This window comes from Microcebus murinus, chromosome 16 (genome assembly GCF_040939455.1).
Source record: "Microcebus murinus isolate Inina chromosome 16, M.murinus_Inina_mat1.0, whole genome shotgun sequence".
NCBI lineage: Eukaryota > Metazoa > Chordata > Mammalia > Primates > Cheirogaleidae > Microcebus > Microcebus murinus.
In genome coordinates this window covers 15,389,266-15,399,927 of record NC_134119.1, presented here as the reverse complement: position 1 = coordinate 15,399,927, position 10,662 = coordinate 15,389,266, and the positions used below count along the sequence as shown (strand labels likewise).

Sequence of the window (10,662 nt, the reverse complement as noted above, 5' to 3'; positions counted from 1 at the left end):
ATAGTTGGTGCTCAGTAAATATTTGTTGAATAGATGGAGCTAGGTACTGGCACTTCAAAACTTTGGTGCATTCTAGCAGTATCCCTCTCTCCATGGGAAAGATGCCCAGAATCAGGGTGGTCGGGGGGCACATGAACTTCTAACTTTATTCCTTTTTCTATGATCTGTGATCCATGAGCATTTGAGACTGAACTGCAAAAGTCTTAGAGGAGGTAGGGAAAAGATTGTCCCATTTTCTCCAACCCACCTATATCTTTTCCCACTGGTAGGATCTGGATATGACAGCAACAGAGATGGATGTGTTAGAATCCATCTCTGGCCCAGGACAGACGTGACTTCTAAGACTCCTATCATGAAGGATTTGTAAACATAAGAATCCTTTATTTATCAACTATGTGAATCCAGATTTTCATTAATTGGATTTGTTTAAAACAAAGTTATTTGTACCAAAGATACAGATCTCACATTTTCAACAGATGCCTACAGTTAACACATAAGCTGAAAGAATATGACAGTTGACCTAAAAACTAAAACATGGTTTAAAATTCTCATAGTCCACTCAACAATGCCCTGCTGATGGGTGCAATAAATCACAACTGAAGTGGCTTTGACAATGCTGGACCATGTGGGGTATCGTTTGTGTATAACAAAGAGTTTGAGCTGAATAGCCCCTGAAGCCCAGTAGCTTGTTACGAGAGCAGAGGGGCGGGAGACCCTTCTTATTGGCCAGGGCTAGTTACCCAGAAGTCTGGTTTTCACATAAAAGGCAGGATTCACTGTAGTCAGTCCCCACTTCCAGTCAAAGGGTGCCAGCCGAAACAGCAAAAAAGGAAGATGGCAAGAATACTGTCTCTTTTCCTCCTGGGTCTTGCGGCCGTATGTGCCGTGCATGGAATGTTTATGGACAGACTTTCTTCCAAGAAGCTCTGTGCAGATGACGAGTGTGTCTGTAAGGACTTTTTCATGCTTTTCATTATCTTTCTATTATAATTGAAAATATAATTGAAATATAGAATCGAAAATATATCCACTAACAGCACAAAATCAAATTGTACTTTGCAGTGAATCTCCTCCAATGTGGACATTATTAGCCTGGTTTCTCCTGGTCTGCACGTTTGGTGTCTTACTAGGGAGAATTCACTTGGCTAAGATTTTGTCGTAGCTTTAATACCTTACTCTTCCTAAATTGACTCCAGCTGTAAACTGGGAGGAATCAGTTACTCTGATTTCCTGGTTTTTCTAATATACTTTGCCTTTTTACTGTTATAAAATTCAGGAACCTAAAATGTAGTCATTTCAATTTTTTTTTTCTTTCTTCCAGATACTATTTCTCTGGCTAGAGCTCAAGAAGACTACAATGCCCCAGACTGTAGGTTCATTAATGTGAAAAAAGGGCAGCAGATCTATGTGTATTCAAAGCTGGTAAAAGAAAATGAAGCTGGAGAATTTTGGGCTGGCAGTGTAAGATGATAATTAATTAATTAATTATAATATAAATAATTAAAATATACACCTATTGACACATTACCCTTAATTGTTCCTCGATTACCTACCTTCAACCCATGTTAGCGCTTAAACCTAGCTACTAAGAACAATGCAGAGATTGTAGATGGAAATGCAGACATTTGGGTATATTTGCTACTATTTCGTTTTAAAGAAACAAAGAACTTCATGACAAAACCAAATGTAAGTTAATATGATGTTTTGGCAAGAAGAAAAAAAACAAACACATGGAGGCTTGAACGTCCCAAAGAGTTTAAATCTTATTCAAAAACGTTTGAGAAGATGTGCCAAGTAGAAGGCATGTGTGCTGGCAGTCAGTCTAAGCTTCAGTATTCTTTTGGGAAACTTTTGCACCCTCTTTAATTCCAAAGAGTCTGCTTTCTTTAGTTAGAACACACAGGGGTGGATGCTGGGGAGGGATCAACAAAGTTGATTTTCTGTTCTCATTTGCAGCCCCAAAGTGGGGTTCTAAAGTAATGCAGGATTAAAGATAAATTCATTCAAGTATCTGCGCATTTGAATTGTTAAAATCTGAGAAACACGTGTTCTTTAAAAGCATCTACAGTATTTACTTTTTTAAAAAAAATTGCTGACTTTACTTATTTATTTATGGATTCCAAAAAGATTTCAGGTAACTCACAGGATTGCATCAAATAAAGTTAGCAAGATGAGTAAGACTGGGCCGCAAAAGAACAGATACACAATTCCTGTGGTTTAGCCTAGTGCCATGAGTGAACTTCAAACTTGGCTTTAAGGCCCCTGGAACCCAGAGTGAAAGGGAGGTGCTGGCCACTGTGTAATTCTCGTTATCAGCAAAGAGGATGCCTGAGGGTTTATCAGAAGACACTCACATCATGCTCCCCCTGACTGCTACTCTTCTGGGCACTCAGGTTTATGGCGATGACCAGGATGAGATGGGGATCGTCGGTTATTTCCCCAGCAACTTGGTCAAGGAGCAACGTGTGTATCAGGAAGCCACCAGGGAAGTCCCCACCACGGTAAGCATCTCACTGGTGCCTAGAGAAGGACTCAGATCTTGGGTAAGGTAGGCTGGTGTTAAAAATGCATCATGCTTACAAGGTATATATTGCAGAACTTACAAGATATAGAGAACAAAGCCTCAACATCCAATGGAGAGACTTTTCTGAGATGGTGAGGTTTGGGCGACAATTTGTATCTACTGTCAATGCTGAAATATTAGTGCACTTTCTCGATAGAATCCCCTTTTGTTTTATTTTAGTTTACATTTTTTTTTGTTTCAACTATATTTTTTCTTTATTTTCTCAGCTTCATTGAGAAATGATTGACAAATAGAAATTGCATGTATTTAAAGTGTCCAAGGTGATGTTTTGATATACTTGAATATTGTGAAATGATCACAATCAAGCTAGTTAACATACTCATCACCTCATGTAGTTCCCCGTGTGTGTGTGTGTGTGTGTGTGTGTGTGTGTGTGTTGAAAGCACTTAATATCTACCTTCTCAGCAAATTTCAAGCATACAATACAGTACTCCTTTTGTTTGAGATGCAAGTTATCCTGAAAAGGAGTTCGTATCACAAAAAAAGAAATCAAAATAGTATTAACTGACTCTTACTGATGGTTTACACTTATTTGCTAAACATGGTTTGGGGAAAAAACTTAGCACCTGTTTTTGATAAAATCAAAATATTCTAGAAAAAAATCTTTAAATGTCTTATTTTGTGGTAGATAGACTCTACTTATGTGTGGAAGAAATCATTCTCTTCCAAATTCCCTGGGGTTCTGTAAGCTCAGGACAGAAATAAAAGATCCTTTCTGAGCTACTGTGCAAGAAGCTTACTTTGAAGTGATTCTCCTGGAGCTAATTGCCCTGCTTCAGACCGCCGAATCTACATAAATGGGACTCACTTGTCATTGCTTCTTAGCGTTCAGCTTAAATCTGTCAAATAACCATAAATTAAAAGTTTATGTGAGGACCTTCATTTTAAGTAGCTTTTGACTTAAAGTGATAATTATCTCATTCTCTTTGGAGGTCAACCTTTACTTACCTTAAATCCAAATTTTTCTTTGATTTTAAATAAAGAATCTAAATCTGTTTTCTGGCCCAGCCTGCTCAATTCAATATTTTGTTTTTGTTTTTGTTCTTGTTTTTCCAGGATATTGACTTCTTCTGTGAATAAGAAATCAGCTAAAACTGCAGATAGAAACACCAAATATAAAGAAAAAAGAAAAAATAACCAAAAAAAATGCATGTCTTTAATTTCTGATTGTTGTTTCAAGAATTTGTTACCTTTTTAAAGTTGGAGATGGTAGGTAAAAGGGACTTTAAACTCAAATCTTGTTTCCTGCTTATCTGGTCTTCCCACAGGGTAGAGGAAGGAGACATTGGCTTAAATGGATAAATTGAGATCAGAGAATTATTTTTCAACCCAGACAAATCTTCCCTTCCATGGGGATGCATATAAAAGATGGTTTATTTGTGGTTATTTCTAATAGTAATTCTTCCCAGCTCTTTGACTCCCTGCCTATAAACTTGGTGGTTCATAGGTCTTCCTTTTAAAACACAATGTTTTCTTTTTATTCATCTCTCTGGCCAATTGGAGTATTAATAATGTATCTGAAGGGTCTGTATCATCAAAGAGTGTTTGTTATTTTTAATATTTGATGCCTTTGGGAGGTGGAGCTGTTGGAGGAAGAAAAGAGCTTTTTGGACCCATATATTCTGTCTCCACGTTTCTCTTTTAGAAAAGCCTCAAAAATGATTCCAATTGAATAACTTTACCTTCTAAATGATCAGTTCATTTCTACCCCCATTTTAAATACGCATGTGTATATATAAATGGGAGAAGGCAGTTTATGGAAATACATTTAATGGAATAGTTTTCCCTTAATATATACACTCCTTAGATGTTTTCCAAGCATCAAGTAATCAAAAGACACAGCAAAAAAGGTTCTGTGGGTTGTTTTTTCTACTTCTCTTTCAACTTTGAATTTCCTCTTCCTGTGCAAATTCCTCTAGTTCAGTGTGATGTATCAAGAAATCTGATGAGGGGATACAGGATTGTGGTCCTGATGGGCCCATGAGTTTTTCTATATTTAACTGGAAATCTGCTTTGATTGTGTTATTGATGTAATTCTTTTGATGTAGTCATGAGTTTTTGTTTGTTTACATGTAATTAAAATGTACTGTACTCAAAATAACTTTACAGTTTCTGAGGCTTTTAAAAACATTTTTTTCATTTTAGGGTATAAAGGTTTGGGGGACTCAGGAATAGGGTTGTCCTGTGGTCTGGACATCCCCCAAGCATGAAGAAGAGAGCAGAAGAGGGCAATCAGGGCAAGTCAGAGACTTGGGACCCAGGGTCATGTTTCAGCTGTGTCCATTGTGAATATGTTTTTACCGAATTCTTATGGAAGTCAGTCAAGTAAAACAGCACCAAAAAGCAAAGCGAAACAAAATAAAACAAAAACCCCATAGTTTATTTGTTTCTAAATCACTTTGTTCCATAAAAGGTTTCGGGTAGCATCTAGGGCTCTCAAAAATAAATGTAAGGTAAGAGGTATTTATCCTGCTTCTATATTTCTCCCATTTGCTGGCCTTCCCATTCCAGAGACACCAGCACCCCCATTGCACCCATTGCACCAGCACCCCCATTGCACCCATTGCACCAGCACCCCCATTGCACCCATTGCACCAGCACCCCCATTGCACCCATTGCACCAGCACCCCCATTGCACCCTGGCCTCAGGCATCCAGCCTCACCCCTCATGCGGGGGGCTCCCCAGCAGAAGTCCTGCTTATCCCAGTCAGCTCCTACCCACCAGGACTGATCTCATGCTGGACTAAAGGGGTCCTTTCAATCTCCTAGTGGCTTATCTGCATTAAAAGAAAGAAAGCATTTGCAAGACTTGGAATACTATCTATTCTCTAAAAATGCAAAGGGCCATCATCCCTGGGCCTCACCTGAGAGCTGGATAGAATGTAGAGTCTCTGCCCATCTCGTATCTCCTGCGTCAGAACCTGCAAGTTTAACAAGATCCCGAGGGATTCCTGTGCACATTAAATAAATATGGAGAAACACTGACTTTAGTTCCCTCTTCTCATCTCACAGGTAAAGAAATAAACCAAGAGCTAGAGAACGTGGGAGATGAAGTAACTCTCCCAAAGTTGAACAACAGGATGGCATGTTCCTATCAGTACTTTCTCTGCAATATCACAGGCTCGGTCTTGGTTCTCCCCTCACCTCTACCCAGAGAAAAAGGAGCACTGAGTGGTGTCAGATTGAGAGTTTGGGGGGCAATGAGGCCTTCTGGGACCCCTTTCCAGTTGAGGAATCTTTCTTCTTCCTTTCCCACTAAGACCAAGGGTATGTTAGTGCCTCTAAGAGGTTGTCAACTGCTGACCCAAAAAGTCAAAGTCTGGTGATTTTTGAAGGCATCCTAGCTTGCAGGCTTCCTCGATAGCCCAGGCTAAGTGATCTGTATCTCTCTGTCTCTACCTCTATCTTGCTATCTATACTAAATACATATACATTTTAAGCTGCCTGAGTTTTTTGCTGTAGCTGGACCTGGTCACCTGAGCACCTGTAACCCAGCTCCATCCTGGACAGTCCCTGGCTACTCAAACTCATTCTGTCTTAGCCAAGACACACTGAGGGGCCTGAAGATTCTCACACATCTTTTCCAGTTTTATATACTTCAGATCTTGCTGGCCTTTAGATGACCAAAGGCTGAGTAAAAAAGGTTAAACAGAACAGGGAAGCTGCTGCCATTTGTCTTTTGTTCTTTAACATAGTCAATTCAGTTTAGGAAGAGTTTAATTTTGCCGTGCCACTGGACTGCCTCCTTGTGGGAGAGAAATAAGACATTCAGTCCTCTGTCTCTGACCTCGCAGAACATGGGGGATGAGATTTCCACCTACGGAAGAACAAAGAACCAATGCAGGGCAGAGGATGTGGGCTGGGAAGGCAAGTAGGTTTCCTGAGCCAACTGAGGGCACGTGCTAGACTTTGCCCAGAGCAAAGCTAGTGCAGGAGGAGCAGGGTGAGATAAGCAGAGAAACTGATTGGAGGCGAGAGGCGTCCAAACATGGGCAACATGTAGGCAATAAAATGAAGTCATGTCTAGAGGAAATGTGTTGGGTGTTATTGGTGGCTCAGAAAAGTTATGAGATGAGAAAAGAACCTAGGACATCTTGGAGCTTTGAAATAACTGGGCTGCCGTTTCCTAGCTGTGCATGCTTGGATAATGTTCTGACCTCAGTGGGCCTCCGTTTTCTTGACTATAAATGAGGTTAACAACATCCTATTTTCTGGGTTGTTGTGAGGATTAAATATAATGTGTGCACAGAGTCTGGACATGGTAGGGTCTATAAATGGCAGCCACCATTATCTGACCTGCTGGGACTGGGTGGAAAATGTCCTCCTTCCCCCAGGGAATTGCTGCCAGATACTTCACAGTAAGAGATTGTAGTTATGATTCAGGCCATCTGAAATTTCTAAATCAAAGATATTTGCAACACTTTCCTAACATTATCAATTTTTGTACTTTCTTTTTTTCTTCTTTCTTTTCTTTTCTTTTCTTTTTTTTTTTTTAAATTACCTGAAATTATCTAAAATATCTAGTCATTCCACTAGCAATTTGGTGACATGGTGTGGAATGTGTAAGCGTGCTTTTGATTCGATGCCCCAGTTATAGCCCTTATATATTCGATGCCCTGGTTATAGCCCTCTATCAACACCAACATGTGAGGGTTGGCTACATTCCACTGAGGGCCACTGCACCTTATAAGGATCCGCATATTGGATTCTCTATATTATTTGCTTGTCATTGAGACCTGCAGCCAGATGGGTGGGTGGCAGCATATAAACTAATCAGATCTAGGCTTGACAAAGTAGGGTTATCTCATGTGCATACAGCCATCCTAGCCAGGATGTAAACAGCAACGCCTCTGGGGAAACCAGTCTCAAAATGGAGCATCCCACAAGAGTGTGAAGCACCTTGGGTCTCCATAGCTTGATGACACTTGCTTCAAGGGCAGAGATCTATAATGTCCCTCGGCTCTCTTGATGCTGGAAATCCAGATCCCTGGCTGGACATTTTGAACCTCACTCTGATGAGAGCCTTGTACACAATCCAAGGCACAGTGACAGCTTAGGTGCCGACCAGGAAGAGAAAACACCTCTATGGACCACAGCAGGCACCCGACTGGAGATTGACATACCGTGGCTTTTCCTCCAAAAATGTCATGTCACTTAACCTCTTACTTCTCAATTCACTCATCTATAAATGGGGATAATAATGCCTTTGGGGATAATAATAACTAACTTTGGGGATAATTATGAGGATTTTACTGTATGTAAAATCACCCAGCACAGTACATAGGACACAGTAGTTGTGTAATAAATGGTAGTGAAATTAAATTAAAAATGAGAAGGGTTTTTAAAACATTTGGAGACCTTTGAAGAACTACACTTTTTAGAGTCGTGAATTAAAAGTATATCTTGAGCATCATTTCTTTCCAGAGCACTCTTATTTTTCTCCGTAGTTATTTCTGAGGTTGTCTATAAGGCATGTTGCAAATACTTAGCAGTAAGATGCAAACACACGCACACACACGCACACACACACACACCCATGCTGGAGCTTCACAGATGTTATTTTTAATGTCTGGGCTGGCACATCTTTCCTGCCTTCATTATCAGGAAAGTGTCTCTGGTGCTCTGTCAAAGAGATATTTTTTAAAAACCTAGTTAAAAGAGGATACACCAGGAACATATTGTTCCTTTATGAGCACCAATGTTCCTCCTTGAAGTCTTTCTCTCTTTCAGTCTCCTGATCCTCAAAGGAATAATGTTGCAAATGGCAGGAGGCCATCCTCACTCCCACTGTTGTCCAAGGTGCAGCCAACAGTGACTTCACTTGACTTTAGCCATTCCTGCATGCGCTTGTCCTTGGAGTGACTAATCAGTAAGTGGCCAGGGATCCTTCTGAATAAAACCTTTAGTCCTGCAGAAACCATGAACAGTGACCTAATTAATAGGCCCAGATTTCTGCAGGACACCTCATTTTTAGGGTATGGCTCTTGCATTCTCTACGTTGGCTACTTGCCGTGAACAGACATTCAGCAAATGGCAGGAACTGACCATTGAAGGCAGGGCTTTCATTATCTGCTGGAAGCACCGTGAGCTCATCCCTGAAGATTAGGCAGCGTATTCCTGCTGTCATAGCATTCCTTTCGCTAAAAGTTATGCCTCTTTTGCGAGGGGCAGCTGGTTGAGATTGCTGCCTTTGCTTTCTGCAAAGCTGTCAGAGGTAAATCAGAAAACAGAATCCCCACCAGATATTAAGATTGGAAACAAATCCTGTCAACTCCTGACCATGAATGCGTAAGGCCCTGTCTGAGCCAGGCCTAGCAAGGGTTTTTCAGACTCGCTATGTGAAATGGAATAACTGAAGTCATTGTCAGAATCATCAGGCCTCGCGTCGACTTTTTCCAGAAACATCCAGGTTTCTGGAAAATTTTTCCTCTGGACCCTTCCTTCCCACTCCCAAACTGCTTCTGTGAAGACACAGCTTGTGTGAAAAGTATTTGGGTCACAGATGACTTAGTTTGTTGTTCACGATGTCACTAAATTCACCGGCGGTTTTGGTGCATTGAAGTTTGAGAGCCTCCTGGCTTATTTCATGAGGGTAGAAGAACGGAGACTGTAGGAGCGCCACCCGCTCCTGACCTTAGATCAACCTGGCCCATCATTGCTCTTCATGTTTATTGGCTGAGGGGACATGTGTGCCCCATGGATCAGATTCCACACAGGGAAATATTAACATCGTTTATGTAGTATTTAAACATTTCCCTGGAGGGGTTGGGGATTCCAGCTATGAGATGAGAGAAGAAATAGGAGCAAGCGCTAGGAAGAAAATCTCATCTCTTAAACAATAAGCCTCATCTCTCTGAAAGTGGCGGGGGGTGAGGGGGGAAACAGGAGAAAAAGAAATGACTCAAGCTAATAATATTCCTTGTTCTACTCTTGAAATACAAATTTTCACCACATAAATGCCTTCCGATGTCTTTTTAGCTGCCTTGCTTATAAAGACCGGTGTATCAGTAATTTAATCAGAAAATGATACAGTGATCTATAAGCTTTATATAATCTACCCTCTATATAACCTAGCCCATTATTAACAAAGACAGAGAATGCTCCTCAAACCCAGATTTAAATATTTTTCTAAATGGAAATTACTTTTCTGTCACATGTGAGCAATTGTTTTAATCATTTTCCTCAAGTGCATGCTATGCTAGAGTCAGCGAGTTTCGGGGGTGCAGGATGAGGTGGCGCTACCCTAGCCCCCCACCTTCTACACCTCTCATCTCCTCCTACACCCCCTCCTTTTTGTTTGTTGCAGCCTGGGAATTTATTCTGGCCAAATGAATCAGTTGAGATGGGGATGCTAATTTATTTCAGCAATGCTATGTCAAGCTGGAGAAAAAAAATGCCATTGCTGGCTTTTAGATTTCTACAAACCAAAGGCAGAAACCCCGAGTCACGGCCAGCTTTTCAGCCAAGTGAAAGACACACCCAGGGGCCACACGGCCCCCTCGCTGGACCCTCGGTCACTCACAGCTTGTCAGTTCTCTTCCGGCTCCTTCTTCTCCCTTGCCCCTCATGACTCCGAAATGATTTAAGGGCCTTTTTATCTGCTCCTAGGTCTTTTTCTGGGCTTTAAGTTACTATTCTTAGAGATGCCACCCCAATGGTTTAGCAAACAAAGCTCAAGCCCTGACTTCTGGAGCCACAAGCAGACACATTGGTTACTGGGGACGAGCTTGAGCCAAGGCTCCATGGACAGTGGATGCCACACCAGGGGCAGGGAGCCTGCTGGGACCCTGGAACAGACTTACAGGTCAAGTGGCCTGTCCTGCAAGAAAAGGCCGAGGCTGAGGTCACTTTGGAGAATGCGTGTCCCCAAACCCCACCGTTAGTTAACTGAAGCAGCCAGGGGAAAGAAATCAATGTGTTTGAGCACTAGTTGTAAACAGTGTCTGGGATCAGTTTCCCCAGAAGCCGAGCCTGAGATGAGGATTTATGAGCAGGGACTTATCAAACAAGGGCTCCCAGGGGAAACAGGTACAAGAGACAGAGGCTGCAGGACCGGGAATGGGGGGAGCCCAGGCACC

The 10,662-nt window shown here is 41.5% G+C and overlaps 1 protein-coding gene across 1 annotated transcript; it reads left to right on the top strand.

Moving 5' to 3' along the window:
- The first annotated feature begins 834 nt into the window (after window positions 1-834).
- On the top strand, window positions 835-3,664 carry OTOR (otoraplin). Its single transcript, XM_012759524.2, has 4 exons — window positions 835-949; window positions 1,322-1,461; window positions 2,394-2,501; window positions 3,641-3,664. The coding sequence occupies exons 1-4, from the start codon at window positions 835-837 to the stop codon at window positions 3,662-3,664; spliced, it is 387 nt and encodes a 128-aa protein (XP_012614978.1).
- The last annotated feature ends 6,998 nt before the right edge of the window (window positions 3,665-10,662 follow it).

What these genes read in the sequence shown, in the direction of transcription:
- OTOR (XM_012759524.2), top strand. Translation starts at nt 835, where the DNA reads ATGGCAAGAATACTGTCTCTTTTCCTCCTGGGTCTTGCGGCCGTATGT. An exon ending in TGCAGATGACGAGTGTGTCT is followed by an intron (nt 950 to 1,321) that starts GTAAGGACTTTT and finishes TCTTTCTTCCAG; the next exon opens with ATACTATTTCTCTGGCTAGA. An exon ending in GAGAATTTTGGGCTGGCAGT is followed by an intron (nt 1,462 to 2,393) that starts GTAAGATGATAA and finishes CTGGGCACTCAG; the next exon opens with GTTTATGGCGATGACCAGGA.